The sequence below is a fragment of the Microcebus murinus genome, chromosome 19 (genome assembly GCF_040939455.1).
Source record: "Microcebus murinus isolate Inina chromosome 19, M.murinus_Inina_mat1.0, whole genome shotgun sequence".
Classification (NCBI taxonomy): Eukaryota; Metazoa; Chordata; class Mammalia; order Primates; family Cheirogaleidae; genus Microcebus; species Microcebus murinus.
In genome coordinates this window covers 2616360-2643761 of record NC_134122.1, presented here as the reverse complement: position 1 = coordinate 2643761, position 27402 = coordinate 2616360, and the positions used below count along the sequence as shown (strand labels likewise).

Below are 27402 nucleotides of genomic sequence, written 5' to 3'. Positions count from 1 at the left end.
GGAACACACAGACTCAGCACTTTGGTACAGGAAGGATGTTTGGAAGAATCATAGGGCAAGCTTTATACTGCAGCCTCCATGGTCACTAGGGCTGTATTCCCCAAGAGCCTCATTGGAAAGAACCTGAGAGTAATTGTCCCTTTTCCTCCTTGTGCTCTTTTGGGTCCAGCTTTGATAATAAAGACCTGCCACCCGAGTTGTGTAATTCTGGCTTCAGTTCTTGGCAACTTTGACAATGATACAATCTTCAGGGTGACCACTAGCAACAAACCTTCTGTTACAGAAAACACAGGATGCTGTATTTTATTGTCCAGCCAAGCTGGGGTGGTGTCCCTGTTGAGAAATGTGTGATCCCATCTGAATAGAGATTCATATAATAACCTTTAGGTTTTCATGGATCTGTCTCAATTCCCAGAGCAAACATTACTAGTTGTATGACCTTGGAAACCTTCCAAGCTTTCCTGAATCACAAAATTTTGTCATCTATAAAGTGGAGAAATAATATTTACTTTGTCTCAAGTTGTGGTAATCGTGATTAAATGAGGTCATTTATGCCAAACATCTCATGTCTCCTAACCTCATCAATGCACAGAGCTAGGACTAGGTCCACTAGTTGAGGCTGAACGTTTTAATTATGTTGACATCCCTAACTCTCTGCTCAATCAACTATATTCTGGATAAATGTCATTTGGAAATAGGGTCATATTCTTATCTTCATATGTCATTAGTTATTTTTAAAAGGGGCCAGATGACAAGTCTTTTCTTCCATATTTTGATATTTGGGTGAATGAGATAGAAATATAATAGAAACCATTGCTGAGTCCATTTATAAATTGGTAGAATGTGGACTCCAGTGAGGAAACAGAATTCCTGAGTCCAATATGTATCACTCTTCTAGAATTTTCCTAAATACTTGTCCTGAAGGCAAGATCGGGCTTTAAGGTGCCTATAAAGCATTTGATCTCATGCACTGGCAGGTTTGCTTTCCTGGGCTGCTAAAATTAAAGAGTTACTCTCAAAAATCATGAACCCTGGGTTAGAGGTGGCAGTTCAATTCCTGAAAAGATTGCCCTCTTGAAACCAGAGTATGCATCTAACCAATCTCCATTTTCAGTTATTTATGAACTGTCCTTCTTCTTCTGACTAATGTGTCTTAATAGATAGCAATTACTTGTTTCCAGTAACTCAAGACCAAAACTTCAGGGTTATAATGAGCCTTTAGGTTGCCATTGGACACATGCTATTAGATGTCAAGTTCTGGCCATTGTATCTCCAAAGATAGTCAAAAAAAACAAAACAACCAACCAACCAACAACAACAAAAAACCAATACACAATGCTAATTATGAAAGATCTAGGGATGAGGAGGAAAATAGGTACTGAATTAATAAAGGCATTGTTTACAATAAAAACCAACTCATGTCCACCCAAGGTGAAATGGGATTTATTGGTTGATGTAATTGCAAAGTCCAAAGTGTCTTCTTGCAAAGCCCATGTGTTTCAGGAAGGGCTAAATTCAGGGACCCAAATAACAGCATCAGAAGCCTGTATTTCTCCATCTTACTGCTCAACTTCATTCTGTAGACCGTCCCTCTTCATGTGACAGCAAGATGTCCATCAGGAACTCCAAGCTAACATCCTTTCAGACTAGTGATCACAGGGCATGTAGAACTTCTGTTTACTAATGTTTATATATTGTCTCCAAGTAAGGTTGTGATCATGCCTTGGTGGGTTGTATGTCCAAACCTGAACCAACCATTGTATACAGGAGACTGGGATATTTGGTCATCTCAGGCCATGAACTGAATCCACTCCATGTGAGAATCCGGTTACAGACATTATCACCAGGACTAAATGGAGGAAGAGAGGCGCTCCCCTTCTCTTCCACATATGTGGCTATAATTTTTAAAAAACAGAAAAATAAATATTGGCGTGGATGTGGAGAAATCAGAACTCTGTATGTTGCAGGGGTGGGGGAATGTAAAATGATACAGCAAAAGTTTGGTGGCTTCTCAAAAAGCTAAATGTAGAATTACCATACAACCCAGCAATTCCATTCCTAGGTTTCCACTCAAAATGGAAAACAGAGATTCAAATGGATATTTGTAGAACAACCTTCATCACAACATTATTCTCAATAGACAAAATGTAGAAAACAATGCAAGTATCGATTACAGATGAATAGACAAACAAAATGTGGTAGATTTTTACCACATTACCAGGGAATATTATTCATTCATGAAGAAAGGAATGAAATACTGAGGCATGCCACAAAGTGGTGAGCCCTGTAACATTATGCCTAGTGAAAGAAGCCAGATAGGAAAGGAAAAATAATGTATTATCCCACTTATATGAAATATCTAGATAGGCAAATCCCTAGGCATAGAAAGCAGATTAGAGGTTACTAGGGGCTGGGAAGGGGAAACAAGGAGTTATTGCTTAATGGTGACAGAGTTAAGTTTGGGATCATGAAAATGTTTTGGAAACAAATAGTGGTGATGGTTACAAACTGTGTGAATGTAATTAATGCCACTGAGTTTATACTTTGAGAACATTGAAGTGGATTTTTTGTGTTGTATAGGTATTTATATTATCACAATAAAAAAAGAAGGTTGGCTATTCTAGATTTCAGAAAAACTGTGACTGAGTGAAACCCTCTCTCAAAAACAATCAAAAACATAAAATAAAATAAAGAGACCAAAAGTAGTGTTGAAAACTTGACTAGATTCTGGTTCAAGATACATAGCTATAAGAGACACTTGGGGAGATTTTAATATGGAGCATAAATTATATGACATTAGGGAATTATTAATTTTGAGGTGTGTTAGGGGCACTGTGTTTATGTTTGATGATGTCCTTAGTCCAAGGAAGCCCTAGAGATACAGGGCTGGTGTGTCATGAACCCTATGACTTTTCAAATGGCTCAAAACTACAAAATTTATATAAGCAAAAATGGCAAAGATATTACAATTTTGAATCTAGGTCATACATATGTGGTTGTTCATTGGATTAGCTTTTCAACAGTTTCTGCATGCACTAAATTCATTTTATTATTTTTTTTGAGACACAGCCTCACTCTGTTCCCCAGGCTAGAGTGCCCTGGCGTCAGGATAGCTCACAGCAACCTCAAACTCCTGGGCTCAAGCGATCCTCTGCCTCAGCCTGCCAAGTAGCTGGAACTACAGGCATGTGCCATCATGCCTTGAAAATACTTTCTACATATTTTTTTAGTAGGTCAATTAATTTCTTTCTACTTTTTTAGTAGAGACAGGGTCTCGCTCTTGCTCAGGCTGTTTCGAATACCTGACCTTGAGTGATCCCCGGGCCTTGGCCTCCCAGGGTGCTAGGATTACAGGCATGAGCCACCACGGGAGGCCATGCATTAAATTCTTAAAAGTGAAAATTTGATGGAGAAATAAGTTGCCAAGATCTCCTTCCATTATTTAGATGTAAGTGCCCCAAATTGGAGGGGTATATAAAATTTCTGGATGTCCAAAGAGGAACATTTAAAAATGGTTAAAGATATTAGGACTATTTCAAAAAGACTGACCTTAGGAAAGAGAAAATAACAGATGGATTTGTTAGAGTAGGAGACTAAGAGGGCTGAGACCAGAAGGAGGGACTTGCAGATTGGGTCCAGGTGTTCAACAACCCCTAAACGAAGGTGATTAGAGGAGTCGGTAACTACTGGCAAGAATCAACTTCAACCTGCTTGTCAGGTATCTCTGTCACCTTACATGAACTTTGGCTAATTATATCATTTACATTGTGGTTTTTAAATTTCTCCACCCTTGAAATCACCATGAAGGTTCTGAGACCATGTAAAGTATAAAAATGATAGGGAACCCAATTCTAAGAATTACTTCCTAAATTCTTAGTAAAAGCTAACCTCTTGGTCTTGAATATTCTTCCCCTCAATTACTAAAACTATAAAAGATCTGAAACCACCTCCTCCCAATGCAGCTGCTCTTTTTCAAGCTTGCCCACTGTCTCTTGTGAGAGGGTACTTTTGCTTTCAATAAAAAGCCATTTCTTGCCAGGTTTACAGGGTTCGTCCTGAAATTTTTTTCCCCACAATCACTAAGAACTTGGAAAACCATCCCCTCAGATGCTGGTAACAGATTTGTAAATGTTCTTGGGCTTATAAGTTGTGAATAAAAATATGTTAAGTGAGGAACAAGGGAGGCTCATAGCAGGACAGTGGTGGTGACATCTCTTGGTATTACAGCAGGCCCAGGCCACAAATCCAAGTGCATACAGGAAATAAAAAGTAAATCCTACTGGAGTACATCGGGAGAGAAGGGTATGGTGGACAATTGCATCACTAAAAGTGTGAGACAGCATGGTACAAATATAAGTTGCCCACCCTTTGACCCAGAAACGTAACAGCTGGTGGGCTAAAGAGCTCACATTTGTGACATTTCAGGTGGTTGGCACACATTCTTCCATTTATTATAGTTCTAACAAAAATAATCCACTGTGGTAGGCAACATTATGATACCTGTTTTACAGATAAGGAAACTGAAATTCAGAAAGGTTAGTACATTTTCTCTAGAATACCCAGCTAGCAAGTGGTAGAGTCATGACTTTAACTCAGATTTTTTGGTGTCAGATCCTGGAAGCTTAATCAGTTTCCTTTACAGCAATATCCCAAAAATTTGACCTATGAGCCACATGAGTCAGAATTAGCAGTGTGCTTCTTAAAATGCAGACCCCTGGCCCTCACCCCAGAACCATGGAATCAGAATGTTCAGAGTACAGCCCACAATTTTCATTCATAAATGAGTTCCCGACACTTATTCACAGTAAAGGTTAATCCAGGATGATGTCTTCTCCAAATCCTTAACTTGTTTAGATCTTCAAAGAACCTTTCTTTAAATGGGTCCCATTCACAGGTTCCAGGTGGACATATTTGGGGGGGACACCATTCAACCCATTATGAATTTGCTCCTGATAACCACCTCTGGGGCAGCTGCTATAGTTATTCCTACTTTAGATGACAAAAGTGGCCACAGTCACACACCAGTAAGAGGCAGAGAAAGAATTCCGGTCATGCTCTCTTAGGCTCAGAGTTGAGGCTCTCAACCACCAAGTCTACTAGGCAAAGGAAACGTCCATTTTATCAAAGCAGGGCCCAGGGTAAGCAGGAGCAAATTCATCTGGTGGGGTCCTGGAAAAAGACTAGGTAGAAATACAAAAGCTATTTATGGAGGTTTCACATTGAATGAAGAATTATTAGAAGTTTGGACTACCCTATAATTGCCTGCAATTTCTTAAAAAATTCTATACCAAGGAATATTAAATTGTATAATCTGAAAAATATTCTTTTTAAAAACTGAAACTGGTGGAGGCAGGCTCTTCTTTCCCCGAGTGTGTGGGCTCCAATTTTTTCTTTCTAACAGAAAGAAAAGCAGGCCCCGGCAGAAGGGGGCCTTCAGCGGTGGCTCAGGCCTGTAATCTTTGCACTCTGAGAGGCCAAGGGGGTCGGATGGCTCAAGGTCAGGAGTTCGAAACCAACCTGAGCAAGAGTAAGACTCTGTCTCTACTAAAAACAGAAATTAATTGGCCAACTAAAAATATATAGAAAAAATTATCCGGGCATGGTGGCACATGCTTATAATCCTAGCTACTCGGGAAGCTGAGGCAGGAGGATCGTCTGAGCCCAGGAGTTTGAGGTTGCTGTGAGCTAGGCTGATGCCACGGCATTCTAGCCCAAGCAACAGAGTGAGACTCTGTATCAAAACAAAACAAAACAAAACAAAAACTAGAAGTACATGCAGCAGGAAAGCCATTAAAAGAAACCCCTGAAACCAAGGAAAAGAGCCCATTTCTTTAGTCACACAAATAAGACAGCATTGGAGAAAACACGCAGGTGTATAACTCACAAGCCCAAAACACGAGAAAGCCTAGGGAGTGACTTTTATTATTGAACAGTTAGAATTTAAGCTAAGAAAGGATTAAAGGAAAAGATACTACATACACAATACACAAGGTGACTGTATAACATTCATGAACCTTGGGCCTGGCTGACTCCATTAGGTGAGGGAGCTTTGGGAGCCTTTGTCAGCAAGCAGGAGATATGGTGCCCATGACAGAAAGGGCCAGAGAGACTGTGTGGGATAACTGGGTAAAGAACTCAGACCCAATTTTTTTTTTTTTCCTCAGACCCAATTTTTGCCCCTGCTGTTGAAAAGGCTCTAACACGTTTGTTATCTGTGGAAATGTTAATAGATGCAAAGTTGTGTGAGCCTGATATCCCCTGCAATTTAATCGAATCTGCTAAAGCTGGGGATTAGTCAAATAAATGAGAATATGTCCATATTATGAACTATCATGCAAGCACAAACATCACATAGGAAATGGTAAGTGGAAATGTGAGGTCACAAAATATGATCTCACAAAATATTATATATAACTTGAGGCCAACTTTGCTTACAATTATTTTATGTTTTTAATAGTGCTTTTACAGATTTTCTCAGATATTTTGAAATCTTTTGCAGTATGTAAATATTGTATTATGATTCCTGGAATATGATTGTTAAGCCTATTGCCCAATTAAGGATGTCAAGTTGAAAGTTAAGACGATGTTCATTCCTTCACTTATTCAGTAAAAGTGGGTTGCGTGTGTAATTTGTGTCGGGAGTTGAGCTTTGTGTGGTGCTTCCAAGGTGCACAGGAGACAGGTGAGTCCCAACACCTCACATCTGTAGGGTCTTGAGGATGAAGCCAGAGTCAGGACAGCACCAAGCAATGAACAGACTAGGCAGCCGTACATGTCCAATAATCAAAGAGAATCTTTCTGGGGGAATCCAGGAGAGGGAATGACAGTCTCAGTCTAGAGGAATCAGCAAACGATTCACAGAGCAGAAGACTTGAGTCTGGAAGGTCAGGGAGAACTTACTACACAGGGAGAAGACAGAGAGGTATCCTGGATAGACAGAATCGCAAATGTGGACATGTTGTTTCAAAATCAAAGGCACACGTTATGTTCAATATGCCCCTGTAAGGTCAGGCAGTCAAGGAGGATGTTGAGACACTGAAAACTTATGAATTGTTCTTAGGATCGTCTGTGAGGCCCAAGAGTGTAAATTAGGGCAAAAGAACCAACCTTCTCAGCACAGCGCATGGCCCACAGACTCCCTCTTTGTGAAAAGCAATCATGAAACATCCAGTGCAGTGTGACTGTCAGCTCAGAAGATGCACAGAACCCCCTGGGGAACTTAAAGGAGAAAAATACCACCACCCAGGGCCATCCCAGAGATTCTGATATAACCAGTTGAGATGTGGTACAGCAACTGTGCACAGGTTCTTGGAAGCTGTGACCATAAGCAAAATGACATATGACGGAACCAATTTTACCAAAGGCTAGCTGATACAGATGAGACTTATTTCCACAGCACATTTTTGGTCACAAAAACACTACCAAATGTTTAATAAAGACCAAAACACTTGCAATATTAAACATTCAAATACATGTGAGCTATACATACATTTAAGAAAGATTAATGAAAACAAGTAAGATAACTATTTACCCCATTCCAGCTAGTCAGGGTCATGGGTGGCTGGAGCCTATCCGGCAGCCCAGGGTGCAAGGCAGGAATCACCCCAGACAGGACAGCCTTCCATCACAGGCCACACCGCCTCCTACTGGAACAATGTAGACACGCTAGCTCATCTCACATGACCATCTTTGGGATGTGACAGGAAACCAGAAAGGCCCATGTAGACGTGGGGAGAACATGTGAACTCCACACACAGTGCCCCAGGCAGGAATCCATCTTTTCTCTCATCACTGTCGTAATGAAACAACGTTGTACAAAACAACCTTGTTGGGAAACCAGCTGTATGTGTTTTCAAAGCACCCAGGTTATGTTAACACGCAGTCAGGACTGAAAACCACTGCTGTAGATTCTAAGAACATTTACAAAAAGGAGTGCCAAAATATTTGTAACATGTAGCCTTTCAAAGACATCACTTAGAAAGGAAAAATTTGTCTTGTATGTAAAAGAATTTAAAATATAATCATTAGAAACAAATACCATAACCTGCTTAAGAGAGCAGGGTTGTTGTTAAGTCAGACTTCACTGACAGATATCTACTGAGCATGTTTATTCTAAGTTCCTCGAAGACATATTAATCATTAGATTGCTGTATTTCAACGAGTTGGCAAAGATTCTGTGCCAGGGAATGATGTGCTGGGTCCACAGCACTTAACACCACTAAGAGCATGTCTTCCTGCCAATCACCTTTCCCAGGGCCCTTTTCAAATCCCTGTTCCTCAGGCTGTAGATGAAAGGGTTTAGCATGGGCGTCACCACTGTATAGAACACTGTAGCTGTAGTGTCTTTCTCAGCTGAGTGAGAGGACGAGGGGTTTAAATACAAAGCAATGATGGTGCCATAGAAGAGGAACACGACAGCCAGGTGGGAGCCACAGGTGGAGAAGGCTTTCCATATTCCCTTTGTTAATGGTACTCTCAGGACAGCACAAGCAATAAAGACATATGACACCAGGATGCAAATAAATGGCGCAATCATTATAGGCCCTGCTGCAATAAGAATCATCATCTCATTGAGGTGCGTGTCCGAGCAAGAGAGTTTCAGGAGAGGAGTCACATCACAGAAGAAGTTGGGGATGGTGTTGTCTGCACAGAATGAGAGTCGAGCCAGAGGCAGGAGGTGCAACAGAGCACTCAGGTTGGCAACGACCCATGACCCAGCGACCAGCAGGACACAGAGCTGATGGGTCATCTTTGTCATGTAATGTAAGGGGTGGCACACGGCCACAAAGCGGTCATAGGCCATCACAGCCAGGAGGAAATTGTCCATGCCTGCAAGCACACTGAGAAAATATAACTGTGTGAAGCAACCAGAGAAGGAGATGGTCTGGATCCCAAGCACATGATTGGCTAGCATCTTGGGGGTGGTGGTGGAGGAGAAGCAGACGTCCACGAAGGACAGGTTGCCGAGGAAGAAGTACATGGGGGTGTGCAGGCGGGAGTCGGTGCTGACCGCCAGGATGAGCAGCAGGTTTCCCAGGACCGTGGCCAGGTACATGCTCAGGAAGAGCACGAAGAGGAGCTGCTGCTGCTGGGGCTGCCTGGAGAGTCCCAGGAGGACAAACTCGGAGACACTCGACTGGTTTGTGCCTCTCATCAGCCTGGGATCCTGGGCCCGGAGGTGGACAAAGAAGGATAAATGCAAAAACTTGGGAAATGGTGGTGAATTTTGCTCTCAGGCAGTGATGATAAAATTGTTGCTGATGCTACTTTCTGGGCTCATGTTTACAGAGGACATTACAGAGGAAGACCCAGTGTTCTGAGTCCAGTTTATAAAATTAAAGTGGAAATGACCCACAGGTGTGGGTAAAAACTCACCCAATTTTTGTTCCCCACAGCTCTGGAGCTCATAAACAATCAAGGCAGGTACTGGTCATTACTGAGCGATTGTGAGGAACTGCTGAGGATCTCAGGATAGTTTCCATGGCTCCACTTAAAAGAGAGGGAGGAGTGTCCCTTTGACGTCCCCATGACAACCAGTTATTGATGTAGTGCCACTGATCTGACTCTTACGCAGAAAGAATGGCAATCATCACTGTCATCTGGCTTCACTTTTTCAGACCTGGCCAGCGGTTACTGGCTGAGGGAGAGGCACTCATCACTGGGGGTTCCAGGCTAGTCTGCATGAATGGAGAGCTGCAATGCACAGACCCAGTGCTCGGTGCAGGAAGGATGTTTGGAAGAATCACAGGGCAAGCTAAATACTGCAGCCTCCATGGCCACTAGGGCTACATTCCCCGAGAGCCTCATTGGAGACAAGGGAAAGTAATTGTCCCTTCTCTTCCTTGTGCTCTTTTGGGACCAGCTCTGCTAATAAAGACCTGCCACTCGAGTTGTATAATTCTGGCTTCGGTATTTGGCAACTTTGAAAAGATACAATCTTAGGGGTATCAGTTAGCAACAAGCCTTCCGTTAGAGAAAATTCAAAGATGCTGTATTTTATCTCCCACCCAAGCTGGGGTGGTGTCTTTGTTGGGAAACGTGTGTGATGCCACGTAGGGACTAAGATAATCACCTTTGGGTTTTCACGGATCTGTCTCAATCCCCAGAGCCACCATTACTAGTTGTATGACCTTGGAAATCTACCAAGCTTTGCTGAATGACAAAATTTCATCATCTATAGAGTTGAGAAATAATATTCACTTTGTCAAGTTGTGGTGATGGTGATTAAATAAGGTCATTTATGTCAAACACCTCATGTATCCTAACCTCATTAATTGTACTGAGCTAGGAACATGCTCACTAGGTGAGGCTAAAGGTATTAAATTGTGTTTACATCCCTAACTCTCTGCTCAATCATGTGTACTCTGGATAAATGTCATTTGGAAATAGTGTCACCTTCTTATCTTCATATGTCAATAGTTATTTTTTACAAGGGGCCAGATGTCAAGTCTTTTCTACCATATTTAGATTTTGGGGTAAATGAGATAGAAATATAATAGAAACCATTGCTGAGTCCTTTTATAAATTGGTAGATCATGGACTCCAGTGAGGAAACAGAATTCCTGAGTCCTATATGTATCACTCTTCAAGAATTTTCCTCGATACTTGTCCTGCAGGCAGGATCTGGTTTTAAGGCGCCTATAAAGCATTTGATCTCATGCACTGGCAGGTTTGCTTTCCTAGGCTGCTAAAATTAAAGAGTTACACTCAAAAGTCACGAACCCTGGGTCAGAGGTACCAGTTAAATCCCTGAAAAAAATGCCTTCTTGAAACCAGAGTGTCCATCTAACCAATCTTCCATTTTTCAGTTATTTATGAACTGTGCTTCTCATATTGTCTATTGTGTCTTAATAAATAGCACAAACCTGCTTCTAGTAACTCAAAACCAAAACCTCAGGGTTATAATGAGCCTTCAGGTTTCCATCAGACACATGCTAATACACATCAAGTTCTGCCCATTCTATATCCAATGATAGTCAAATAAAAACAAAACAACCCACCAACTAAACAACAACAACAACAACAAAAAACGCAAAATGCTAATTATGAAAGATCTGGGGATGCGGAGGAGAATAGGTACTGAATTAGTAAATGCATTGTTTACAATGAAAACCAACTCATATCTACTCAAGACGAAATGGAATTTATCGGCTGATGAAATTGCAAAGTCCATAGTGTTTTCTTGCATACCCAATATATTTCAGGAAGGGCTAAATTCAGGGACTGAAATAATAGCATCAGGAGCCTGTATTTCTCCATCTTACTGATCAACTTCATTCTGTAGACCGTCCCTCTTCATGTGGGACAGGGAGATGTCCATCAGGAACTCCAAGCTCACATCCTCTCAGACTAGCAATCACAGGGCACATAGAACTTCTCTTTACAAAGTTTATTTATTATCTCCAGATAAATCTGTCATCATCCCTTCACAGGTCATGTGTCCAAACTTGAACCAATCATTCTAGATGGGAGAATGGTATATTCTCGTCATCTCAGGCCACAAATATAATCCACACCCTGTGAGAATCCAGACATTATCACCGGGACTAAATGGAGGAGGAGAGGGGCTCTCCTCCTCTTCCATATATTTGGCTATAATTACAAAAAAACAAAAAAATAAGTGTTGGCGAGGATGTGGAGATATCGGATCTCTGTATGTTGCTGGGGGGGGAATTTAAAATGATGCAGCAAAACAGTTTGGTAGCTCCTCAAAAACCTAAATGTACAATTACCATACAACCCATCAATTCCATTCCTAAGTTTCTACCCAAAATTGAAAACAGAGATTGAAATGAATATTTGTAGAACAACGTTCATCACAACATTATTCTCAATAGCCAAAATGTAGAAAACAACCCAAGTATCCATTACAGATGAATAGACAAACAAAACGCAGATTTTTACAAGGGAATATTATACATTCATGAAGAAAGGATTGAAATACTGATGCATCTCACAGTGTGGATGATCCCAGTAACATTATGCCAAGTGAAAGAAGTCAGATATGGAAAGACAAATAATGTATCATTCCACTTATATCAAATATCTAGACAGGAAACTCCACAGACATAGAAAGTTGATTAGAGGTTACTAGGGGCTGGGAAAGGGGAAACAGGGAGTTACTGCTTAATGGTTACAAAGTTAGTTTGGGATCATGAAAATGTTTTGGAAACAGATAGTGGTAATGGTTGTAAACTGTGTGCATGTAATTAATACTGCTGAATTTATACTTCAAAAAGGTTGAAGTGCATTTTTTATATTGTATATGTATGTATATTATCATAATAAAAAAGGAGGGTGGCTCTCTAGACTTAAGAAAAACTGTGACTGAGTGAGACCCTCTCTCAGAAACTATCAAAAATATAAAATAAAATGAACAGACCAAAAGTAGTGCTGGAAATTTGACCAGATTCTGGTTGAAGATAAATAGCTATAAACGTCATTTGGGGAGATTTTAATATGGAGCATAAATTATATGACATTAGGGAATTATTAATTTTGAGGTGTGTCAGGGGCACTGTGTTTATGTTGGATCATGTCCTTAGTCAAAGAAAGCCGTTGGGATGTAGGGCTGGTGTGTCATGAAGCCTAGGACGTTTCAAATACCTAAACACTGCAAAATTTACAAAAGGAAAAATGTCAAATATATTACAATTTTCAATCTAGGTCATACATATGTGGTTGTTCATTGGATTAGCTTTCCAACAGTTTTTGCATGCTTTAAATTCTTACAAGTGACGATTTGGTGGAGAATTGAGTTGCCAAGATCTCCCTCCATTTTTAAATCTAAATGCCCCAAATTGTAGGGGTATATAAAATTTCTGGGTGTCCAAAGAAGACCATTAAAAAATGATTAAGATATTTGGAATATTTCAAAGAGACTGACCTGAGGGGAAAAAAATAAGAGATGGATTTGTTAGAGTAGGAGACTAAGAGGGCTAGGACAGATGCAGGGACTTGCAGAGTGGATGCAGGTCTTCAACAACCCCCCAATGAAGCTGATTAGAGAAGTTGGAAAATACTGGCAGGAATCAACTTCAACCAGCCTGTCAGCTATCTCTGTCACCTAACATGAATGATGCCTAATTATATCATTTACATTGTGGTTTTGAAATTTCTCCACTCTTGAAATCACCGTGACAGTTTTCAGACAACCATATAAATTAAGAAAATGAGAGGGAACCCAATTCTAAGAATTACTACCTAAATTCTTAGTAAAAGATAACCCCTTGGTCTTGAATATTCCTCCCCTCAATTAGTAAAACTATAAACGACCTAAAAGCCCCTCCTCCCAGTGCAGCTGCTCTTTTTCAAGATTTCTCTCTCTCTCTCTCTCTCTCTCTCTCTCTCTCTCTCTCTCTCTCTCTCTCTCTCTCTCTCTCCCTCCCTCCCTCCCTCCCTCCCTCCTTCCCTCCGTCTCTCTCTCTCTCTCTCTCAGATACTTTTTCTTTCAATAAAAAGCCATTGTTTGCTTGGCTTACATGGTACATCCTGAAATTGTTTTCCCCAAGGTCACGAAGAACTTGGAAAACCCTCCACTCAGAGGCTGGTAACAGATTTGTAAATGTTCTTTTTTTTTTTTTTTTCATCATATTATGGGGGTCCAGATTTTAAGGTTTCAATAAATGCCCTGAGTTTGCTCCTGATAACCACCTCTGGGGCAGCTGCTATGGTTATCCATACTTCAGGATGAGGAAAGTGGCCACAGTCACACACCAATAAGAGACATAGACAGAATTCCAGTCATGCTCTCTTTGGCTCAGAGTTGAGTGTCTCAACTGCCAATTCTATCAGGTGAAGCAAACATCCATTTGATCAAAAGAGGGCCCAGGGTGAGCAGGAGCAAATTCACATGGTGGAGTCCTGGAAAAAGACTAGGTAGAAATACAAAAGCCATTTATGGCGGTTTCATTGAATGAAGAATTATTAGAAGCTTGGATTTCTTTATTATTGCCCGCATTTTCCTTAAAAAATTCTATACCAAGGATATATTAAATTCTATAATCAGAAAAATATTCTTTTTAAAAAATGAAACTGGTGGAGACCGACACTTCTCTGTCAGAAAGCATCTGGGCTACAATTTTTTCTTTCTAGCAGAAGAAGATACAGCAGGAAAGCCATTGAAACAAACCCATGAAACCAAGGGAAAGAGCCCATTTCTCTAGTCACGCAGCTCAGACAGCATTGGAGAAAACAGGCAGGTATGTACTTGGAAAGCCCAAACCACGAGAAAGCCTAGGTAGTGACTTTTATTATCGAACAGTTAGAATTTAAGCTAAGATACTTGCTGCTTTGCTTTAGGAAAGAAAAAAAATAAAAATAAAAAAAAAAAAAAAGAATTTAAGCTAAGAAAGGATTAAAGGACAAGGTACTATGTGCACAATCCACAGTGACTGTATAACATTCATGAACCTTGGGCCAAGCTGACTCCACTGGGTGAGAGAGATTTGAGAGCATTTGTCAGCAAGCAGGAGATATGGTGCCCATGACCATAAGGGACAGAGTGACTGCGTGGGAATAACTGGGTAAGGAACTCAGACCCAATTTTTGCCCCAGTGTTGAAAAGGCTCTCACCGGTTATCTGGGCAAATGTTAATGGATGCAAAGTTGTGTGAGCCTGATATCTCCTGCAATGTATTTCAATCTGCTCAAATCTGGGGATTAGTCAAATAAATGAGAATACATCCATATCATGAACTATCATATAACCATAAACATCATATATCTAAGGTATTTGATGACATGGGAAATGATAAATGGAAAATGAGGACACAAAATAGTAGATATAAACAGAGGCCAACTTTGGTAAACATTATTTTCATATGTTTCTAATAGTGCTTTTACAGAATAATTTTCTCATATATTTTGAAATCTCTTGCAGTATGTAAATATGGTATTATGATTCCCAGAATATAATTGTTAAGCCTCTTGCCCAATTAAGGATGTCAGGTTGAAAGTTAAGACGATGTTCATTCCTTCACTTATTCAGTAAAGGTGGGTTGCGTGTGTAATTTGTGTCAGAAGCTGAGTTTTGTGTGGGGCTTTCAAGGTGAACAGGGTAAGCCTGAGTCCTGACACCTCAACCTGTAGGGTCTTGAGAATGAAGCCAGAGTCAGGATACCAGCAAACAAAGAACAGACTAGGCAGCCATACATGTCCAGTACTCAAAGAGTAGCTTTTGAGGGGAATCCAGGAGAGGGGATAACAGTCTCAGCCGGGAGGAATCAGCAAAGGCTTCACAGAGCTGGAGACTTGGGTCTGGAAGGTTCAGTGAGACATTGCTACGAAGGGAGAATACAGAGAGGCATCCTGGTGAGACAGAATCGCAAATGTGAAAATGCTGCTTCAAAATCAAGGCATACTTTATGTCAAATATGCCTCTGTAAGGTGAGGCAGTCAAGATGGATAATGAGGCCGGGCGCGGTGGCTCACGCCTGTAATCCTAGCTCTCTGGGAGGCCGAGGCGGGCAGATTGCTCAAGGTCAGGAGTTCAAAACCAGCCTGAGCAAGAGCAAGACCCCGTCTCTACTATAAATAGAAAGAAATTAATTGGCCAACTAATATATATAGAAAAAATTAGCTGGGCATGGTGGCACATGCCTGTAGTCCCAGCTACTCGGGAGGCTGAGGCAGTAGGATTACTTGAGCTCAGGAGTCTGAGGTTGCTGTGAGCTAGGCAGACGCCACGGGACTCACTCTAGCCTGGGCAACAAAGCGAGACTGTCTCAAAAAAAAAAAAAAAAAAGAAAAAAAATATGGATAATGACACTGAAAGTTATGAATTGTTCTTTGGACCAGGAATGTGGATTATGGCCAAAGGTCCAACCTTCTTAGCACAGCGCTTTGGCACACAAAGAACTTCCAGTGAGTTCCTTTCTCCCATCCTGGTTTTGCCCACATTACATATAAGATTTCCTCAGAAAGGCTATAGGTTCCCTCTTTTTGATGAGCAATCACAAAACACAGCCAGTGCAGTGTGACTGTCAGCTCAGAAGATGCACAGGAGGTCAGGAGTTCCCTGGGGAACTTAAAGGAGAAAAGTACCACTGCCCGGGGCACCCCCAGAGATTCTGATCTAACTGGTTGAGGTTTGGCGCAGCATCTGTACACAGGTTCTTGGAAGCTGTGACCATAAGCAAAATGACATACAACGGAACCAACTTTACGATAGGCTAGCTGACACAGACGAGACTTGTTTCCACAGCACATTTTTGGTCACAAAATCACCACCAAACTTTTAGTAAACACCAAAACAATTGCAATATGAAACATTGAAATACATGTGAGCTATACATACGTATAAGAAAGATTAATGAAAACAGGTAAGATAACTATTTACCCTATTCCAGCTCAGGGTCATGGATGGCCAGAGCCTATCCAACAGCCCAGAGTGCAAGGCAGGAAGCACCCCAGACAGGACGTCCTTCCGTCACAGGCCACACTCACTCCTACTGGGACAATGTAGACACACAGATCACCTCGTATGTACATCTTTGGGATGTGGCAGGAAACCAGACTACCCAGAGATAGCCCCTGCAGATGTGGGAAGAACATGTGAACACCACACAGTACTCCAAGGCAGGAATCGATCTTTTTTCTCATCACTGCCGTAATGAAATAACATTGTACTAAAAACATTGCTGGAGACCTGCTGTATGTGTTTTCAAAGTGCCTCAGGTTATGTTAACATGCAGCCTGGACTGAAAACCACTGTTTTAGATTCTAAGAGCTTTTACAAAAATTAGTGCCAAAATATTTGTAACATGTAGCCTTTCAAAGAGATCACTTAGAAAGGAAAATTTTGACTTGTGTGTAAAAGAATTTAAAATAGAATAATTAAAAACAAATACTATTACATACTTAAGAGGGCAGGGTTGTTGTTAAGTCAGACTTCTCTGCTAAGGATCTACTGAGCATATTTACTCTAAGTTCCTCAAAGACATATTAATCATTAGATTTCAATATTTCAACGAGTTGGCAAAGTTTCTATGCCTGGGAATGATGTGCTGGGTCCACAGCACTTAACACAAGTAAGAGCATGTCTTCCTGCCAATCACCTTTCCCAGAGCCCTTTTCAAATCCCTGTTCCTCAGACTGTAGATGAAAGGGTTTAGCATGGGCGTCACCACTGTATACAACATGGTAGCTACAGTGTCTTTCTCAGCTGAGTGAGAGGACAAAGGGTTTAAATACACAGCAATGATGGTGCCATAGAAGAGGAACACAACAGCAAGGTGGGAGCCACAGGTGGAGAAGGCTTTCCATATTCCTTTTGTAGATGGGACTCTCAAGACAGCACAACCAATAAGGACATATGACACCAAGATGCAAATAAAAGGAGTGATCATTATAGGCCCTGCTGCAATAAGAATCATCATCTCATTGAGGTGTGTGTCCGAGCAAGAGAGTTTTAGGAGAGGAGTCACATCACAGAAGAAGTTGGGGATGGTGTTGTCTGCACAGAATAACAGTCGAGCCATCAGCAAGGTGTGCAACAGAGCATTTAGGCTGGCCACGCCCCACGACCCAGCGACCAGCTGGGCACAGAGCTGACGGGTCATCTTTATGGTGTAATGTAAGGGGTGGCACACGGCCACAAAGCGGTCATAGGCCATCACAGCCAGGAGGAAATTGTCCATGTCAGCAAACACAAAGAGAAAATACATCTGAGTGAGGCATCCAGAGAAGGAGATGGTCTGGATCCCAAGCACGTGATTGGCCAGCATCTTGGGGGTGGTGGTGGAGGAGAAGCAGACGTCCACGAAGGACAGGTTGCCGAGGAAGAAGTACATGGGGGTGTGCAGGCGGGAGTCAGTGCTGACAGCCAGGATGAGCAGCAGGTTTCCCAGGACCGTGGCCAGGTACATGCTCAGGAAGAGAAGGAAGAGGACCCGCTGCTGCTGGGGCTGAGTGGAGAATCCCAGGAGGACAAACTCGGAGACACTCGACTGGTTTGTGCCTCTCATCAGCCTGGGATCCTGGGCCCAGAGGCGGACAAAGAAGGATAAATGCAAACACTTGAGAAATGATGGGTAATTTTTCTCTCAGGTAGTGCTTATAAAATTGTTGCTGCTGCTCCTTTCTGGAGTCATGTTTACAGAACACATTACAAAGGTGAGAGCCAGCTTTCTTGGCACAGCCACCTGAGTCCAGTTTATAATTAAAGCTGAAATGACCCAGAGGTATGGGCAGAAACTCACCCAATTTGTGTTCCCCACAGTCCTAGAGTTCATAAACAGACAAGACATGCACTGGTCATTACTGGGTGATTGTGAGGAACTGCTGAGGATCTCAGGATGGTTTCTATGACTCTACTTAAAGAAAGGGAGGAATGTCCCTTTGTGGTCCCCATGACAGCCATTTATTGATCCACTGATCTGACTCTTACCCCCAAAGAATGGCAGTCCTCGCTGTCATCTTGCTTCACCTTTTCACACATGGCCAGGGGTTACTGGTTGAGGGAGACGGACTGATCACTGGGGTTTCCAGGCTAAGTCTGCATGAATGAGGAGCTCAAATGCATAGACTTAGTGCTCGGTGCAGGAAGAATGTATAGAAGAATCACAGGGCAAGCTTTATACTGCAGCCTCCATGGACACTAGGGCTATATTCCCCCAGAGCCTTATTGGAGACAAGCAGAGAGTAATTGTCCCATTTCTTCCTTGCCCTCTTTGGGTCCAGCTCGGATAATAAAGACCTGTCATCCACAACATGTAATTCTTGCATCGGTACTTGGCAACTTTGACAAAGATACAATCATGGGGGTGACAGCTGGCAACAATCCTTTAGTTAGAGAAAACTTATGATGCTGTATTTCATCCCCCACCCAAGCTGGGGTGGTGTCCTTGTTGGGAAATATGAATGATGCCATGTAGGAATTAAGATAATCACCTTTGGGTTTTCACGGATCTGTCTCAATTCCCAGAGCCACCATTACCAGTTGTATGACCCTGGAAATCTACCAAGCTTTGCTGAATCACAAAATTTCATCACCTATAGAGTGGAGAAATAATATTCACTTTGTCAAGTTGTGGAGATGGTGATTAAATGAGGTCATTTATGTCAAACACCTCATGTCTCCTAGCCTCATCAATGCACTGAGCTGGGACTATGTCCACTAGGTGAGGCTAAAGATATTAAATTATGTTGACATCCCTCACTCTCTGCTCAATCATCTGTACTCTGGATAAATGTCATTTGCAAATACTGTCATATCCTTATCTTCACATGTCATTAGTTATTTTTACAAGGGGCCAGATGACAATTCTTTTCTTCCATATTTTGATTTTTGGGTGAATGAGACAGAAATATAATAGAAACCATTGCTGAGTCCTTTTATAAATTGGTAGAACATGGACTCCAGTGAGGAAACAGAATTCCTAAGTCCAATATGTATCACTCTTCTAGAATTTTCGATACTTATCCTGAAGGCAAGATCTGGCTTTAAGGTGCCTATAAAGCATTTGATCTCATGGAAAGTTTACTTTCCTGGGCTGCTAAAATTAAAGAGTTACTTGCAAAAATCATGACCCCTGGGTCAGATGTGGCAGTTCAATCCCTGAAAACAATGCCCTCTTGAAACTAGAGAGTCCATCTAACCAATCTTCCATTTTCAGTTATTTATGAACTATGCTTCTCATTCTGACTATTGTGCCTTTTTTTTCTTTTTTTTTATTATTTTCCTTTAATTTTTTCTAGATATTTTACCAAGAAATGACTATTGTGTCTTAAGAAATAACATTCACTTGCTCCCAGAAACTCAAGACCAAAACCCCAGGGTTATAATGAGCCTTCATGTTTCCATACATGCTATGAGACATCAAGTTCTGCCCATTCTATCTCCAAAGATAGTCAAATAAAAACAAAACAACCAAACAAACAACAACAACAAAAAAAAAAAAACCAACACACAATGCTAATTATGAAAGATCTGGGGATGAGGGGGAGAATAGGTAATAAATTAGTAAAGACGTTGTTTACAATGAAAACCAACTCATATCCACCCAAGGCGAAATGGAATTTATTGGTTGATGTAATTGCAAAGTGCAAAGTGTCTTCTTGCAAAGCTCATGTGTTTCAGGAAGGACTAAATTCAGGGACCGAAATAATAGCATCAAGATCCTGGATTTCTCCATCTTATTTCTCAACTTCATTCTGTAGACCGTCCCTCTTCATGTGACAGCAAGATGTCCATCAGGAACTCCAAGCTCACATCATCTCAGACTAGTGATCACAGGGCATGTAAAATTTCTCCTTACCGATGTTTATTTATTATCTCTGGGTAAGGTTGTGATCAACCCTTGGTGAGTCATGTATCCAAACCTGAACCAACCATTCTAGATGGAAGAATGGGATATTCAGGTCCTCTCAGGCCATGAACTGATTCAACTCCATGAGAGAATCTAGTAACACATTATCACCAGGACTAAATTCAGGAGGACATGGGCTCCCCTCCTCTTCCATATATTTGACTATAATAATAAAAAAAAAAAAACAGAAAAATAAATGCTGGTGAGGATGTGGATAAATCGGAACTCTGTATGTTGCTGGGGGGGATGTAAAATGATGCAGCAAAACAGTTTGGTAGCTCCTCAAAAAGCTAAATGTACAATTACCATACAACCCAGCAATTCCATTCCTAGGTTGCTACTCAAAATTGAAAACAGACATTCAAACGGATATTTATAGAACAATGTTCATCACAACATTATTCTCAATCACCAAAATGTATAAAACAGCCCAAGTATCCATTACAGATGAATAGACAAAACGTGGTAGATTTTCACAAAGGAATATCATTCATTCATGTAGAAAGGATTGTAATACTGATGCCTGCCACATTGTCGATGAGCCCTGTAACATTATGCCAAGTGAAAGAAGCCCGATATCAAAGGACAAATAATGTATCATCCCACTTATATGAAATATCTAGAGAGGCAAATCCCTAGACATAGAAAGCAGATTAGAGGTTACTAGGGGCTGGGCAAGGGGAAACAGGGAGTTACTGCTTAATGGTTACAGAGTTAGTTTGGGATGATGAAAATGTTTTGGAAACAGACAATGGTTTGATGGTTGCAAACTGTGTGAATGTAATTAATGCCACTGAGTTTATACTTTAAAAAGGTTGGAGTTCCACTCAATCTCTTGACTTCCAACCCCTAATCAGCACCTCTAAACAAATCCAACAGGGAGATCTGAACCCTCCCTCCCTCACCCAAATATGGGTGGAAACACAGTCTCAGTGTCCTTGGGATCTTTACTTACAAATGGCTGTGGCTGTGTCATGATGCTTCCCCAAATCTGTTTCCTTCTCCTCAACTCAGTGCAGGTTGTGAGGAGCTGGTCTAATTCAGAGAGAAGGAGGATGGGTATTAACCGAAGGTATAACATGCTCTGGCAGCTGCTGGGACTATCCCATATTCTCTCACCTCAAAAAGAAGCTGCTTCTTACAGTGAAGACCCACTGTTTGTCCCTGGGCTGCTCCCTGCTTCCTTCAGCAATGGCAGAGTGCCATTCCACTGGGGTGTTGAGGGCCTACCCAGGGATGCCAAATTCTGTTACTGAAAGTTTGGCACTGTTTCCCAAGGCTGCATCAGAAGATCAAGGACAAGTGGTTTGAGGAGAAGAAAAGAGGAGTTTACTAATTTGCTGGCAAATGAGGAGGTTGGCAGACTCTTATCTCAAAGTACCAATGTACTGTTCTCTTTTCTTAAAAATATCTTAACCCTTATCCAAGTTTTAATGCTTTATATCAAGATCAAGGCCGGGCGCGGTGGCTCACGCCTGTAATCCTAGCACTCTGGGAGGCCAAGGCAGGCAGATTGCTCGAGGTCAGGAGTTTGAAACCAGTCTGAGCAAGAGCCAGACCCCGTCTCTACTATAAATACAAAGAAATTAATTGGCCAACTAAAATATATATAGAAAAAAAAAATTAGCCAGGCATGGTGGCACATGCCTTTAGTCCCAGCTACTCGGGAGGCTGAGGCAGAAGGATTGCTTGAGCCCAGGAGTTTGAGGTTGCTGTGAGCTAGGCTGCCGCCATGGCACTCACTCTAGACTGGGCAACAAAGTGAGACTCTGTCTCAAAAAAAAAAAAAAAAGAATCAATCACTTTGTCTTAATGAATTTTAATTAATTTAATTAATGAGTTTAAAAAAATAAATAAATAAAATGCTTGAAGTGCATTTTTTGTGTTGTATATATATGTATATTATCACAATAAAAAAAGGAAGATGGCTATTCTAGATTTCAGAAAAACTGTGACTGAGTAAGACTCTCTCTCAAAGACAATCAAAATAACAAAATAAAATAAACAGACCAAAAGTAGTGCTGAAAACTTTACTAGATTCTAATTTAAAGATAAATAGCTATAAAAGACATTTGGGGAGATTTTTAAAAAATATTTTTACTATATTTTCTTATTTTTCTTTTATTTCTGACACCAAGTTCCATTTGTTAGGTCTCAGGGGAGATTTTAATAATATGGAGCATAGCTGGGCGTGGTGGCTCACGCCTGTAATCCTAGCACTTTGGGAGGCCACGGCGGGCGGATTGCTCAAGGTCAGGAGTTCGAAACCAGCCTGAGCGAGACCCTGTCTCTAGCAAAAATAGAAATAAATTAATTGACCAACTAAAAATATATATACAAAAATTAGCTGGGCATGGTGGCGCATGCCTGTAGTCCCAGCTACTCGGGAGGCTGAGGCAGTAGGATCGCTGAGCCCCGGAGATTGAGGTTGCTGTGAGCCAGGCTGACGCCACGGCACTCACTCTAGCCTGGGCAACAAAGTGAGACTCTGTCTCAAAATAATAATAATAATAATAATAATATGGAGCATAAATTATATGACAGTAGGGAATTATTAATTTTATGTGTGTTAGGGGCACTGTATTTATGTTTGATGATGTCCTTAGTCCAAGAAAGTCTTAGGGATACACGGCTGTGGTGTCATGAAGCCTAGGACATTTCAAATACCTAAACACTGCAAAATTTATACAAGCAAAATGGCATACATATTACAATTTTGAATCTAGGTCATAAATATGTGATTATTCATTGTATTAGCTTTCTAACAGTTTTTGCATGCTTTAAATTCTTAAACGTGAAAATTTGGTGGAGAAATGAGTTGCCAAAATCTCCTTCCATTATTTAGATCTAAGTGCCCCACATTGGAGGGGTATATAAAATTTCTGGGTGTCCAAGAAGACCATTATAAAATGATTAAAGATATTGGGAATATTTCAAAGAGACTGACCTGAGGAAAAAGAAAATAAGAGATGGATTTGTTAGATTAGGAGACTAAGAGGTGTAAGACCAGATGCCGGGACTTGCAGAGTGGGTGCAAGTGTTCAACAACCCCCAAATGAAGCTGATTAGAGGGGCCAGTAAATGCAGGCAAGAATCAATCAACTTCAACCAGCTTGTCAGCTATCTCTGTCACCTTACATGAATCTTGGCTAATTATATCATTTACATTGTGGTTTTAAAATTTCTCCACCCTTGAAATCACCATGACAGTTCTGAGACAACCATGTAAAGTATAAAAATGAGAGGGAACCCAATTCTAAGAATTACTACCTAAACTCTTAGTAAAAGCTAACCCCTTGATCATGAATATTCCTCCCCTGAATTAGTAAAACTCTAAAAGATCTAAAACCACCTGCTCCCAGTGCAGCTGCTCTTTTCCAAGCTTGCCAACTCTCTCTCATGAGAGGGTAATTTTTTTTTATTTTTATTTATTTATTTTTTTTGAGACAGAGTCTCACTGTGTTGCCCAGGCTAGAGTGTCATGGCATCAGCGTAGCTCACAGCAACTTCCAAGTCCTGGGCTCAAGCAATCCTCCTACCTCATTCTCCCAAGTAGCTGGACTACAGGCATGCACCACCATGCCCGGCTAAGTTTTTCTACATATTTTTAGTTGACCAATTAATTTCTTTCTATTTTTAGTAGAGATAGGGGTCTCACTCTTGGTCAGGCTGGATTCGATCTCCTACCTTGAGCTATCCACCAGCCTCAGCCTTCCAGAGTGCTAAGATTACAGGTGTGAGCCAACACACCAGGTCATGAGAGGCTACTTTTGTTTTCAATAAAAAGCCTTTTCTTCTTTGGCTTACATGGTGCATCCTGAAATTCTTTTCCCCACGATCACCAAGAAGTTGGAAAACCCTCCACTCAGAAACTGGTAACAGATTTGTAAATGTTCTTGAGCTTATAAGTTGTAAATAAAAACATGTTAAGTGAGGAACAAGGGAGGCTCAGACCAAAAGAGTGGTGATGACATCTCTTGGTATTACAGCAGGCCCAGGCCACAAATCCAAGAGCATACAGGAAATAAAAAGCTCAACCTCCGGAGTACATCGGGAGAGAAGGGTATGGTGGACAACTGCATCACTAAAAGTATGAGAGATCAAGGCTAAGTTTGGTCCTTAAAAAAAATAAATAAATAAAAAAAAAAATAAAATAAAATAAAAGTATGAGAGAGCATGGTACAAATACAGGTTGCCACCCTTTGACCCAGAAACTTAAAAGCTGGCAGCTTAGGCCGGGCATGGTGGCGCATGCCTGTAGTCCCACCTACTCGGGAGGCTGAGGCAGTAGGATCCCTTGAGCCCAGGAGTTTGAGGTTGCTGTGAGCTAGACTGATGCGATGGCACTCACTCTAGCCTGGGCACAAAGTGAAACTCTGTCTCAAAAAAAAAAAAAAAAATACAAAAATAAAAGCTGTCAGGCTGAAGAGCTCACTTTGTGATATTTCAGGTACTTGGCACACATTCCTCCATTTATTATAGTTCTAACAAAAATAATCCACTGTGGTTGGCACCATTATTGTACCTGTTTTACAGATAAGGAAAGCGAAATTCGGAAAGGTTAGTACATTTTCTCAAGGATACACAGCTGGCAAGTGGTAGAGTCATGACTTTAGGCAAGGGTTTCTGGTTTCAGATCCTGGATGCTTAATCAGTTACCTTTACAGCAATATCCCACAAACTGACCTGTGAACCACATGGATTAGAATTAGCAGAGTCCTTGGTAAAATGCAGACCCCTGGGCCTAACCTCAGAACCATAGAATCAGAATGTTTGTAGTACAGCCCAGAATTTTCATTCTTAAATGAGTGTCTGATACTTATGAACAGTAAAAGCAAATGCAAGATTATCTCTTCTCCAAATCCTTACCTTATTTACCTCTGCAAAGACCCTGTCTTTAAATAGGTCCCATTCACAGGTTCCAGGTGGACATATGTGTGGGGGGAGGCCATAATTCAACCCATTATTCATACCAGGCCTTATGAGTTCCCTCCTGATAACTACCTCTGGGGCAGCTGCTATGTTTATCCCTACTTTAGGATGACGAAAGTGGCCACAGTCACACACCAGTAAGAGGCATAGACAGAATTCCAGTCATGCTATCTTGGGCTCAGAGTTGAGTGTCTCAACCACCAAGTCTACCAGGCAAAGCAAATGTCCATTTGATAAAAACAGGGCCCAGAGTGAGTAGGAGAAAAACACCAAAACAGGGTGAGTAGGAGCAAATTCACATGGTGGAGTCCTGGAAAAAGACTGTGTAGAAATACAAAAGCCATTTATGGAGGTTTCACTAAATGAAGAATTATTAGAAGTTTGGATTTCTTTATTATTGCCTGCATTTTCCTTAAAAAATTCTATACCAAGGATATATTAAATTGTATAATCAGAAAAATATTATTTTTAAAAAATGAAACTGGTGGAGGCAGAGTCTTCTTTCCCAGAAAGTTGCTGGGTGCCAATCTTTTCTTTCTAACAGAAGAAGATACAGCAGGAAAGCCATTGAAACAAACCCATGAAACCAAGGGAAAGAGCCCATTTCTCTAGTCACACAACTCAGACAGCACTGGAAAAAACAGGCAGGTATGTACGTCACAAGCCTAAGCCACGAGAAAGCCTAGATAGTGATTTTTATTATTGAGCAGTTAGAATTTAAGCTAAGAAAGGATTAAAGGGCAAAGGTACTACAGGCACAATCCACAGAGACTGTATAACATTCATGAATCTTGGGCCAGGCTGACTCCATTGTGTGAGGAAGCTTTGAGAGCCCTTGTCAGCAAGCAGGAGATATGGTGCCCATGACCATAAGGGCTAGTGTGAATGGGTGGGAATAACTGGGTAAAGAACTCAGACCCAATTTTTGCCCCTACTGTTGAAAAGGCTCTCAGCGTGTATCTGTGCAAATGTTAATGGATGCCAAGCTGTGTGCGCCTGATATCTCCTGCAATGTAATTGAATCTGCTCAAAGCTGGGGATTAGTCAAATAAATGACAATACGTCCATATCATGAACTATCATACAACCATAAACATCACATGCCTAAGATATTTGATGACATGGGAAATAAGTAGAAAAATGAGGTCACAAAATAATAGATATAAACGAGACCAACTTCAGTTAAAATTATTTTTATATGTTTCTAATAGTGCTTTTACAGATTAACTTTCTCATATATTTTGAAATCTTTTGCAGTATGTAAATATTGTATTATGATTCCCAGAATATAATTGTTAAGCCTGTTGCCCAATTAAGGATTTCGTGAAGTTGAAAGTTAAGACGATGTTCATTCGTTCACTTATTCAGTGAAAGTGGGCTGCATGTGTAATTTGTGTTGGGAGCTGAGCTTTGTGTGGGGCTTCCAAGGTGCACAGGGTAAGCCTGTGGAGAATTGAATGGGGAAAAATACCACTGCCCAAGTTCCATCCAGAGATTCTGATCTAACCTGTTGAGGTTTGATGCAGCATCTGTACACAGGTTCTTGGAAGCTGTGACTGTAAGCAAAATGACATACGACAGAACCAATTTTACGATAGGCTAGCTGACACAGACGAGACTTGTTTCCACAGCACATTTTTGGTCACAAAAACACCACCAAACTTTTAAATAAAGACCAAAACTCTTCCAATACTACACATTGAAATACATGTGAGTTATACATACATATGAGAAAGATTAATGAAAACAAGTAAGATAACTATTTACACTATTCCAGGTCAGGGCCATGGGTGGCCGGAGCCTATCCAGCAGTCCAGGGTGCAAGGCAGGAAGCACCCCAGACAAGAGGTCCTTCCATCACAGGCCACACTCACTCCTACTGGGACAATGTAGACACACCAGCTCACCTCACATGTACATCTTTGGCATGTGGGAGGAAACCAGACTACGCAGAGGAAGCCCACACAGACATGGGGAGAACATGCAACCTCCACACACAGTGCTCTGAGGCAGGAATCGATCTTTCTTCTCATCACTGTCATGATGAAATAACCCTGTTGGGGGACCTGCCGTATGTGTTTTCAAAGCGCCCTAGGTTATGTTAACATGCAACCAGGACTGAAAACCACTGCTGTAGATTCTCAGAACATTTATAAAAATG

The 27402-nt window shown here is 41.2% G+C and overlaps 2 protein-coding genes and 1 long non-coding RNA gene across 3 annotated transcripts in view; all 3 read right to left on the bottom strand.

Moving 5' to 3' along the window:
• LOC142862412 (uncharacterized) overlaps positions 1 to 27402 on the bottom strand; it is a 47319-nt gene that overhangs the window by 9367 nt on the left and 10550 nt on the right. The gene's annotated exons all lie outside the window — the stretch shown is intronic.
• LOC142862383 (olfactory receptor 1f45-like) lies at positions 8179 to 9221 on the bottom strand. Its single transcript, XM_075994874.1, has one exon. The coding sequence runs from the start codon at positions 9152 to 9154 to the stop codon at positions 8219 to 8221; it is 936 nt and encodes a 311-aa protein (XP_075850989.1). The 5' UTR covers positions 9155 to 9221; the 3' UTR covers positions 8179 to 8218.
• Positions 17022 to 20631, bottom strand: LOC105859566 (olfactory receptor 1F1-like). The gene has a single exon (XM_012743423.3). It carries the CDS (start codon positions 17964 to 17966, stop codon positions 17022 to 17024), a length of 945 nt encoding a protein of 314 aa, XP_012598877.3. The 5' UTR covers positions 17967 to 20631.